The following is a 10572-nucleotide window of genomic DNA, read 5'->3' as shown; positions in this document are numbered from 1 at the left end:
GTCTGCGGTGGTGCGCAGGACGGAGGAAAGGCCGTGAAAGCGGGAAGTACGGGAGGCGGGACTGAAACGGAAATAGGCACAAGGCTCACAAAACCTGAGGGCCGCGTCCCGAGGGGTGACCTGACCCAACAAGGCCCCACACCTGGCGATGGCAAAGCTGGGAGAAAACCCCCGCCCCACCCTCCCAAGGTGGGGCAGGGAAAAGGCAGAGTGAGAAGCGAGGTCTGATTTTGCTGAAGCTTTTTAGAAATTCGCTGTGTCAGAGAAACTGAAAGACCAAACAAAACCCCTAAAACTCCAAGCCGATTATTTCATCCACGTGGCACATGAGCAAGCCAAAAAAACGGGGTGTGGGGCGGGGAAAAAGTCACCCGTCCCGCCCCTGCTGGAAGGAAGGGATTTGCCTGGAGAGCAAACTCTGACACCGCCCGGTCGCTGAGTCGGCGGGGCCGGGAGGGAGGGAGGTCGAGGAGGCCGCTCTCACAAAGCCGCCGAGCCGCGGCCCCCTCTCCCCGCCCCCTGCCGGGCCACGCCGGAGCGCGGGGAACCGCCGCGGGCCCTTTAAGGGCCGCGAGGTGCGCGGTCTCTTTAAGGCGGGTCCTGGTGGTTTCTGTTTTCTGAAGGAAGTGACGGGAGGTGGGATTGAATGAAAAGTGCAAAACACAGGCTCTCAGCGCCGGAGCCAGGGGCCGCGGAGCCGGGCCGGGGCAGCGCCGTCTCAGCCTCGGGGCCGCCGGGGGCGCGCTGCCGAGTGCTACCCACGTGCGTCCGCGCCTCCTCGCGGGCGACCTCGCGGCCGAGTCCCCCGGCTGAGCGGCTCCCGGGCGCCCCGAACTAGCCCCCAACTTTGGGCGAAGTTTGCCTGAGCCTCTCCCCGCCCCCACGCGGCGCGCCGGGGCCGCGAACGGCGGCGGCCCCCGGGGATGCGCACGTCCGGGGTCCCCCAGGCGCGCCCCGCGCTGCTGCTGCTGCTGCTGCTGCTGCTGCAGCTGCTCGCACCGCTGCTGGGAACGGGTGCGCCGGCCGAGCTGCGGGTCCGCGTGCGGCTGCCGGACGGCCAGGTGACGGAGGAGAGCCTGCAGGCGGACAGCGACGCCGACAGCATCAGCCTCGAGCTGCGCAAGCCCGATGGCACCCTTGTCTCCTTCACCGCCGACTTCAAGAAGGTGAGGCGCCCTCACTCTCCGGGGTGGCATCTTCGGGCCTGAACACCCCCCCGCCGCGGGGTCTCAGGCGCCCTCTTGCCTGCAGCCGGGAAGACGCGTCCAGGAGGAGGACGCAGCTGGCCCAAGGTCACGCTGGGCTCTTCTCTACACCTCTTTGCCCACTCCTCAGCGCCCATCCCTTCATTCTCCCCAAAGAACCCCTCTGCTGCCCCTTCTCATTCCCTCCTCCAGTGCTCCCAAAGCCCCCAGGTGCTGACCGTCCTTCAGAACTCCTGCTAACGACTGGACTCCCTTCTTGGAGTCATTTCCCTGTGCTCTGGTGGGAAAAGTCCTAGGCGAGGTGTTCTCACTGTGGGTTCTCGCTGTGTGATCTAGAGCAAGCGAGTCTTTCCTCCTATGGGCCTGGCTTCTCCCCGCTGTACAGGGCAATGAGGGGTCTGTGAGGCCTCCCAGCCCTGACATTGTGGAGCCCCACTGTCACCTCTTCCACTGTTTTGCTTTTCTGGGGAGAGCTGTCTGTCCCTGGTCCCTCTCAAGCCGGGAAAAGCCCTGTCTCCTTGGTCTGGAAGGCTGGGGCGCTTGCAGCAGGAGGATCCTAGAGAGAAACCCCGGCTGAGGCCCCCTCCCTCTGGGAGAAGCGCTACCCTTCACTCTGCCTGGCAGAGAGACGAGCCAACCCCCCTATTTTGTCCCAGATTAGGGTTGGGGAGTTAGAGACCAGCCCTCTCTCAGAGTGTGTGCGCGCGCGCGTGTGTTTGTGTGTGTCTGTCTGTCTGTGTATGTGTGTGTGTGTGTGTGTGTCTGTGTGGGTGTGTGTGTGTGTTGTGGAGGGAACAAGAAGGGCCTTGCACCCAGTGGGCTGGGGGGTTTTCAGAAAATGGGCCTGGAAGGATAGTGAGTGACTAAGCTGGAGGAAAAGAGGGTGGGTGAGTCAGGTATTCAAGGGAGTGTTCCGTCTCCTTCCCCCAGCCCCTCTTCTACTAAAGAGAGGCCTGTGAGGCACTGTCCCTGGGGGAGGTGTAGGGGTGAAGCAGATTAGACAGCTGGGGGAGCTCAGGCCCCGGGACCCTTGCTGGAGCCGCCCCTCTTTCCTCCCTCCTAGAGACAGGGTACTTTAGAGGAGAGGTGGCAGAGTTTGGGGAGTCAGTTAGGGACCCAGCCAGATTGCCATAGTTAGCAGGAGTGAGGGATTACGCTTGACCGCTAGAGGGAGGTGGAGGAGGGGTGTTGAGGCTTGACCGCTAACTGCCCCAGGGCCACTGACTTGCCACTGACATTGGACTTAAGCAGGCAGGTGGGGGTGGGGGGGTGACCATTCACAAATGGAAAGACTCTGCATCCCATTCTTACACATCAGGCCTAAGCTAGGCTCTCAGACGTAGGTAGGGGCAGACGAGTCTGTGGGTGGAGAGAGGGAAGCTGATAAGGTCGGCTTCCCTACCCTGCCTTCTCACCTAAACCTTAAGGGACTTTTATTAAGTGTGTTCTGTTTCTGAAAAATCTATATTAGTGGCTGGATCCATCAGGAATCAGGGATCTAATCTTCTGTCCAAGCCCTTTGTCCTTGAAAGTTAGCCTCAGGCCAGGCTGTGACTCCCACCCTCCTGCCCAGTGGACATCACCTCGTGGCTGCACTAGAACCCTGCAAAGAGACTTTCCTGGCTGTGGCCAGGACAGTGAAAGGCAATTGATAGGGCTGAGCTTTTATGGCCTTTAGCTACAGCTGGAAGATTTTTATTGCTCTGACCTGAAGGGAGAGACTAAGAAGTGTCCAGGTAGCTGTGATGGGGATGTAGTAGTGGCTGATGGCTGGGGTGGGGTGCGGGGATTGGCGTGACGGTATGGTGGGCATCTGCCTGCCCAGTTAGAAAATGCATTTGGAGGGTGTGAGCACCTCATTTGACTGCCTGCAGTGGTTCAGACCTCCATTCAGGTTTCTGAAGTCTGCTTTCAGGTTAGCCTCTGACCCAGAAGCTACCATTTCACACCCACCTCTGGCATCTCCAATTTCATCAGCAAGGGAGGGAATTGGGAGTGGAAGGCACAGAAAGGAAACCAGCTTTCCCAAGTCCCTTTAAGTCTAGGTTTCTCCACTGGCCTAGGATGGGGTGCAGTTGGAGAAAGCAGTGTGGGGGAGAATAGCCCCTACCCTCGCCCAGGCCGCTCACCACCTGCACCAGCCACAATCCTTCCAGGGTGGGTCACCTCTCAGTTCTCAAGGCCTCGTGCCTGAAAGTCCTTGGAAGATTTCCACAAGAAAGCTCGGTCTAAAGCTCGGTCTAGAAGGAATGATTTTTCTATAAGAGAAAGACAGGCTGGGTGTGGTGGCTCACATCTGTAATCCCAGGATTTGGGGAGGCTGAGGCAAGCATATCACTTGAAACCAGGAATATGAAACCTTCAGGCCAAATGAGACCCTGTCTACAAAAAATTAAAAATTTTTCTAGGCACGCTGGTGTGTGCCTTGTGCTCCAGCTATTCAAGGAGGCTGAGGCAGGAGAATCACTTAAACTCAGGAGCTGAGGCTGCACTGAGCTGTGATTGTGCGTCTATACTCCAGCCTAGGAAATCATGCTTTTTATGTTTCTTGTACCAAACTCATTTGCGGTGGTTTGGGAAAAATCCCTAATCTACTTTGGAAGAGTGATGTTCGCCATTTGATCACTTTGTGGAGAAACAGCCCAAACTGAATGAGACAGACTTGGTTTACCATTTAGTAGCAGGTTCACCCTGGGCAAGCTGTTTGATCTCTCCAGGCCTTCACTTCTTCGTCTATAAAACAGAGATAATAATAGTACATATCCTAGGGTTACTAGCATAATCAAACAGGGTAGTGCCTATGGCATACTCGCTCTGTATTAGATACTGTGTTAAGTGCTCGAGACATAGGACCCATTAGCTTTGCTAATTGTGGCTCACACAGCATTTCAGCAAGGATCCTCTCTGCTAGCCTTGGATCTGAAGACACTGAATGACAGACCCAAGGTCATGCAGAAAAGTCAGTATTGAGTCTGGAGGAGCCTTGAGCTCTTCATCGTAACCTCCTTGAAGTTCCAAAATTGCTGGCCAGCCCCTCAGAGCAGAAGCAGCCATCCTTGTCCTGACAGTCCCCCCAGGGCAACAGTGAGCCCCACTGTGTGGGATGGGACCAAGTCCTCTGTCTGATTCCCAACTTCATCCAGCCCCCTCTCTCCAGCTCTTCCCACCCGCATTTGCCTCTACCTGAGCTGGAGGTCTGACAGCCTAACTCTTTCCCACACTGCCACCCTGGACCTTGAAGCAGGGAAGTATCATCCCCCTGGAGGACACATAGCCTGGGGCTGTGAAACCATCACGCATTATTGCAAGCCCTGCCCAGAGGCTGAGTGAGGGCCATCGGGCGGACTGAGCTGCAGCTCTGAAAGAATGCCACAGCTCTGAAAGAATGCCACAGCTCAGTGCCTGCTGGCTTTGCTGCACCTCGCAATCACCTGCGGAGCCTTGAAAACTCCCAACGCTACACACCCTACCCATGAAGTCAGAGTATCTCGGGGTGGGAGTCAGGCAGCAGTTTTTTGTTTGTTTGTTTTGTTTTTTGGTCATTCCAATGTGCAGCAAAGTTTGGGAGCCACTGGCACAGTGGCTCTAGGGGAGGAGCGGGGACCTGGAGAAGCAGCCAGGTCGGGTTGCTAAATGAAGGTAGGGCCCAGACTCAGTCACATATTTGAAACCTGTCATCTTACCCACACTAGTCCTAATGTGTTTTCAGCAGCACATACACTTCGGCCCTCAGTACACAAACTAATTCACAGTGCGCCCTTGGGAGGCAAGACTCTCCTTGTACTCCACATCCTAGGGGTGTAATGAGCCCTGGATGTAATCACTAGCATATCTAATCATAGGTGTGTCACCGTCCCCTCTCTCTAACCTGGCTGTTTGACAGCCCTCCTGGTCCACCTTCTGGAAGCTGGTATTCCTGCCAATTTCTCTTTCACCTCTGTCCCTCAGTCCAAGTGACCAAAAGCTGGGAAGAGGATAAGTTATGCTCCAGGCAGCCTGCTTTGACACTGACCGGATTGGGGCGGGGGGGCGATACTGACAGATACGAAGGTCATGGTGATGGCATCAGGGCAGCGGGCGGTGGGGATCTCCTTCCCCTCCCAGCATCAGGGGGAGAAGGAGACACAGACTCCAAAAGCATGGAAAGAGGGGATCCTGAGGGCCCACAGCCAGAGCCTTGGAGGGAATAAGCAAGATAAGGAAAACCGTGCGGCTGTGTGGGTCAGTTCAGGGCCACTTTGGAGGGACAAGGACCCAGGGAGGTTGGAAGCTTGAACCCTTCCCTGGGCACTGATGGGTGAGTGGGAGCCAGAGGAAGGGACAGTCCAAAGAATGCTAGAGCCCCTGTGCCTGGGGACCCTGGTCTGGGGGCAGGGGAGCAGCATGGGAAGCCTTGAAGTATCATCAGTGAAGATGTGGAATGTGCAACGTCCATTTCTCTGCCTAAGAACGTTTATCCCAAGAAGATATCACAGCATATGGATGTGGAACCAAGAAGCTTTCAGGGCCCAGTCTGCCCCTACCCTGTCAGTGTGAGTGCCCTTTAGATTTGTGTGGAGGCATCTGACGGATGGGAAGTCTCCTTGGGGGACAGAAGACAGTGGAGTTGCTTTCGGGAGAGGCCCAGACTTTTCTGGAGCTCAGAGCATTTCATCAGAGGTATTTACAAGAAGTCACCAGATGGAATGACTAGGCTTACTGACATGAGGCCCTTGGGTCTCCCATCCCCTCCTCTGCATGTGAGGAATTCCTCCTTAGATCAGGGATGGGCAGCCCCGCCTGAGGGGTCAGACGCACTCCCTGGAGCTTGGCCAGCCTCCCACACCCCTGAATGCTAGGTCCAGGTGGAGTCCTAGCAACAGATCAATAGGCCCAGTGAAGACTTCCACCTGGGATAATGGCGTATGCTGCTGGGAAGCTGGTGGGGAGAGTGAGTTAGTCCCTCTCAGGCTTCCCGAGGCACAGAGAGGCGGTGGAGATAATTTTGGGACAGACTCCTGTTCTGCAGACTGAGGGCCCAGCCTTGAGGTGAGGATTGCATAGGGTCTAGAGATCACCCATGGAGCAGTCCCTCACGTCACACACGGCTTCATGTGATCCTCATTGCCACAGATAGCACGAGGCAATGGTACCTCTGTGTGTAGACGTTCGGCTGAGGCCTGGAGCTCTGAAGTGAGGCTGACAAGATCCAGCAGCTGATGATCCGGGATTAGGACCCAGGGTTCCTTCCAGTATATCCTGACTGCCTGTCTGCCGTGGCACCATGAGTGGGCTCTTTCCAGAAGGCTAAAGAGCCCTGGGGAGGGAACTAGAGGGGAGAAGGAGGCCAGAAAAACCTTGGTGCAGAGGTAAAATCCACAGAGACCTTCCTTTGTACGTGGGCTGGACCCCTTCTCCCACGCTGTCCCCTCCCGTGGACGGAGTACTGACTTCTTGGCCATGCCTGCAACTCTTCTCTCCCTGCACAGCCTCGCGGGGAGTTGAGTAAGGGGGTTGAGTTTAGAAAATATCTCACCGAGGCCAGGTGTGGTGGCTCACACCTGTAATCCCAGCATTTTGGGAGGCTGAGGCAGGCAGATCACTTGAGGCCAGGAGTTTGAGACCAGACTGATCAGCATGGTGAAACCCTGTCTCTACTAAAAATACAAAAATTAGCCGGGCGTGGTAGCAGGCACCTGTAATCCCAGCTACTCTGGAGGCTGAGGCAGGAGAATCACTTGAACCCAGGAGGCAGAGGTTGCGGTGAGCTGAGATGGCATCACTGCACCCCAGCATGGGCAACAGAGTGAGACTCCATCTCAAAAAAAAAAAAAAAAGAAAATATCTAACAGACGCTAATGAGCTCTCACTATCTATGTTTTTTCCTGCCACTTACCAGCTATGTGACTCGGCAAGTCACTTAACCTCTCTGAGCCCCAGGCTCCTTGCCTGTACTTCAGAGACAATAGTGTGATGCTCGGGGCTCAGTGTTCACAGTGATGAAGCGGCCCTTGGCAGAGCAGAGGCCCGCATGGGCATGTGAGGAGCAAGGTGCCAGTGCCCACAGGCCAGGAGGTCCCTCCACCCCACCATGAAGCATGTTGCTGCAGCTGCTGCTTTTCCGCTGTAGGGACCAAAGCCTCATGAGGAGCTAACATCCCTGAAGTTGGCAAGTGTTGGAGTGGCTGCCACTAGGTAGTCAGATAAAGGGCAGGGAGCAAGGGAGGCATCAGGGCTGGGAATGCGGGTGAGAGGGAAGCGTGGAGCCCTGTCTTAGGAGCCCTGAGTCAGTGGCACGGTGGGGCACAGTTGATCCACATAAAGCCTCACATTGTTCCCATGGCAGTCAGGACTGTGGTGGCCTTTGGGATTCGGCTGACAGAGCACTAGAAGCTCTGGGGAGGGCTGGGGCCAGGGGCACTGCCCCGGGCCAGTGGTTTTGCTAATGCTCCGTGACAAGCAGCCTCTGTCCAGGCCTAGCACTGGGGGTGCTGGCATCTCATCATGGGGCGGCCTGAGTCCCTGGGTACTGGCCTTGGAATGTACGTGGAATCCATCCACCCCATTCCTGCTCGAGGATCCTGGGCAGAGCAGCCAGGGTGCTTCCGGGTCTGCTGTGGGACTAGGAAGGCACCACTTCCTGTCTGGCTCTCTAGGCTAAACCCCCTCTCCCTCTGCAGCCCAGTGAAGCCAGCCCCTTCTCTAGCCATAAAGCAGCTCCAGCCAGGAGCAGAGGAATAAATATTTAGATTGGCTCAGCCTGGGCCCCAGAATCACACTCTCTAGTGTGATGGGAAGGAGACCAAGATGGCAGAGGACACTCCCAGAAGAGAGCACCAGCTGTGGAGGAGCAAGGGGGCTGAGGGAGAGGAGGGTGGGGGCCAAGCAGCTTCATGTGGCCCTGCAGCGATGACCTGTGGCTTGGGCCGTGACCAGCACTGGACAGTGGTGGCTGGAAGCAGCGCATGGAGGGAAGGGGTGGTCTACTGCCCTGGCCCCTTTTGCTTTGTGTTCCCCTGCAGGCTGGCCTCCCCCCAACCCCCAGGGCTTTGTGGGAAGGGGCTGAGGAAGAGCACTTGGAGAGTGGGGGCAGCTAGGGGCCGTGATGGGAAGGCAGGGTGCCAGAGGAGGCTGGGCAGGCTGGAGCGAGGTGATGGCACGTGGTGAGAATGTGTTCCTGTGTGTGTGTGTGAGAGAGAGAGAGAGAGAGTGTGTGTGTGTGTGTGTGTGTGTGTGTGTACACATTTGAGAAGAAGCGTCGGGGAGGAGGTGTGTGAGGAGAGTTGAGCAATGGGGATGGCGATGCTGGGTGTGTCCTTATGCTGGGCATGAGATGGGGAATTCAGAGGGTGGGCTGGGTATGGGGACTGTGGAGAGGGGTGTGATGAGAGGGTGGAGAGCCGCTTCTGCCAAGACCGGGAGACTGTGTGGGAGGAGATGGGCCTGGATGTGCGCCTGTGGAGGGATGGGAACATGGAACAGGAGCCACTGGGAGACTTTGTGGGAAGGAGATTGAGACCCAGTGAGTCTGTGAGAGATGACATCGTGCGCACGAACGGGGAAGCCGCGTGAGCCTGTGCGTCAGTTCAGATTAGGCTTGGCCGTGAGTAATGTAAACCCCCAGGAACAGTGGCTGACGCCGAGGCAAAACAGCCCGTTTCGTTCTTCCCAATGTTATCTGAGTCTGGAAGCCACAGTCAGGGCTGGTGTGACAGCCCCGCTGTCCCCTGGGTGCCGGGGGCTCCCTCCCCACCCTCAGTGCTGAGCACAGGATGTCTGCCCGAGGTGCCCTTCCCAGAGCGGTGCTCTGCCATCTCTCAGCGCATTCACCCACTGTGGCTGAGCCAGAGCAGCCTTCTCTCTAGGAGACACAGGTGGATCCCAGTCAGACAGCATGGCAGGGATGGGCACAGGGAGGAAGTGAGTATCTGGACGAGGGCTACACTGGGGAGCCTGGACCAGCATGATCACTGGACTCAGGCAGGAGGTCTGGGCTTCTGGTCCTGCCTCTGCCACTGTGTGACTCACAGTTGCTTCCCTGCCGGAACCTCACTGGGCCATGAACTAGATGATCCCCTAAACCTTCTTGAAGCCAAAATAGCCGCTGGAGCACTTCCAGCCTGCAGGAGCCCAGCTACAGGCAAGGCCAAGAAGAAAGAGTCTGCACGTTGGAGGCCAGCAGGTTGGTGGAGGCCCTGGAGCATTCACTCCTTCCTGCAGCTATGAAGCATCGAGCCCCAGCTATGCACCAGACCCCAGGGCCACCATTTGAATAGGCTGGAGTCACTGTTCTTGAGCCAGAGGCAGGTCACAGAGGGCCTGGTCACAGAAGATGCCCCGAGAGGACAGGGACCACATGCCTGGGGCGTTAGACTCTAATCAGAGTCTGATTCAGCTCCAAACCACAGGTCCCTTCATGTCACCCCAGGCTCAAACCCACCCGTGACCCTGCCCTGTGAAGGTTGGAGGAAGAGGAGGCCCCAGAAACTTGCCAGGAAGTCTGAGGTGCAGGGAGTGGAAAGTGGCGGGATGCTGGTCAGAACGATGGAGCCCTGTTACCAAACAGACCAGAACGTAGGGCTGCCCATTCCCTCTCAGGGATCAGCAAGTGGAATGTGCTTTTCTGGAGAAATAAGACAAAAGAGACTGGAGAATTTGGGGTGTAAAGAAGTCCTGGCAGGCCAGGCAGGCGTGTTAGAGGGGTGTTCCTGCCTCCTCTTCCCCCTCTTATTTGTGTCATGCCGTTTGGTAGTTGCAGAAACCACGAGTCAGAGCGGCCACATTCCCAAGGCAGGTGCGCTGAGGGCTTTAGGCAGGGTGCCGCTAAATAGGCGTGATGGACAGTGGGTCCTAATCCTGCCTCTGCTGCTGGCCAGCCCAGGCATCAAGGGCAAACCCCCAAACCTCTATGCACCCGAGTTCCAATTCTTTTAGCTGAACATCAAGGAGATGAGACTAGTTGATCCAAGAGGCAATTATGCATTCTGGTTAAGATAGCTCAGGCTTTGAAGTCAGACTGTCTGGGTTAAGATCCTGGCTGTGTTTCCTTTTAGCCCATGACCTTGAGCAGGTTACCTAATCCAAGCTCTGTAACAGTCATAGTTCCTACCGCTTGTTGTAAGGATTTTAAAGAGAATCATACATCCTTTTGACCCACGGAAACAATGATTTTTCTCTTCTAGTTATAAACTTCAATAACCCTGTCCTACACAAATAGGAGATACAGAGGAAATCCTCTGTCTCAGGGAGAAATCCTCATTCCCTCTCAGCACCCCCAGTCAGTTCCCATTTTGACAGCATTTTGTTATTATAATTCATGATGCTATTAATACAGAAGCAGAAAAAAAGCTCAAATAGATTTCTTTTTTTTTTTTTTTTTTTTTTTTTT

The 10572-nt window shown here is 56.0% G+C and overlaps 1 protein-coding gene across 1 annotated transcript in view; it reads left to right on the top strand.

The window, feature by feature from the left end:
* Positions 1-401: 401 nt before the first annotated feature.
* OAF (out at first homolog) overlaps positions 402-10572 on the top strand; it is a 19001-nt gene continuing 8830 nt past the window's right edge. The window contains exon 1 of the mRNA XM_032285188.1: positions 402-1166. Coding sequence (XP_032141079.1) covers positions 924-1166 — 243 coding nt within the window. The 5' untranslated portion in view covers positions 402-923. The remainder of the gene's footprint in view (positions 1167-10572) is intronic.

The sequence above is a fragment of the Sapajus apella genome, unplaced genomic scaffold (assembly GCF_009761245.1).
Source record: "Sapajus apella isolate SASKATOON/1434 unplaced genomic scaffold, GSC_monkey_1.0 scaffold16, whole genome shotgun sequence".
Lineage (NCBI taxonomy): Eukaryota > Metazoa > Chordata > Mammalia > Primates > Cebidae > Sapajus > Sapajus apella.
This window is presented reverse-complemented; position numbering and strand designations above follow the sequence as displayed.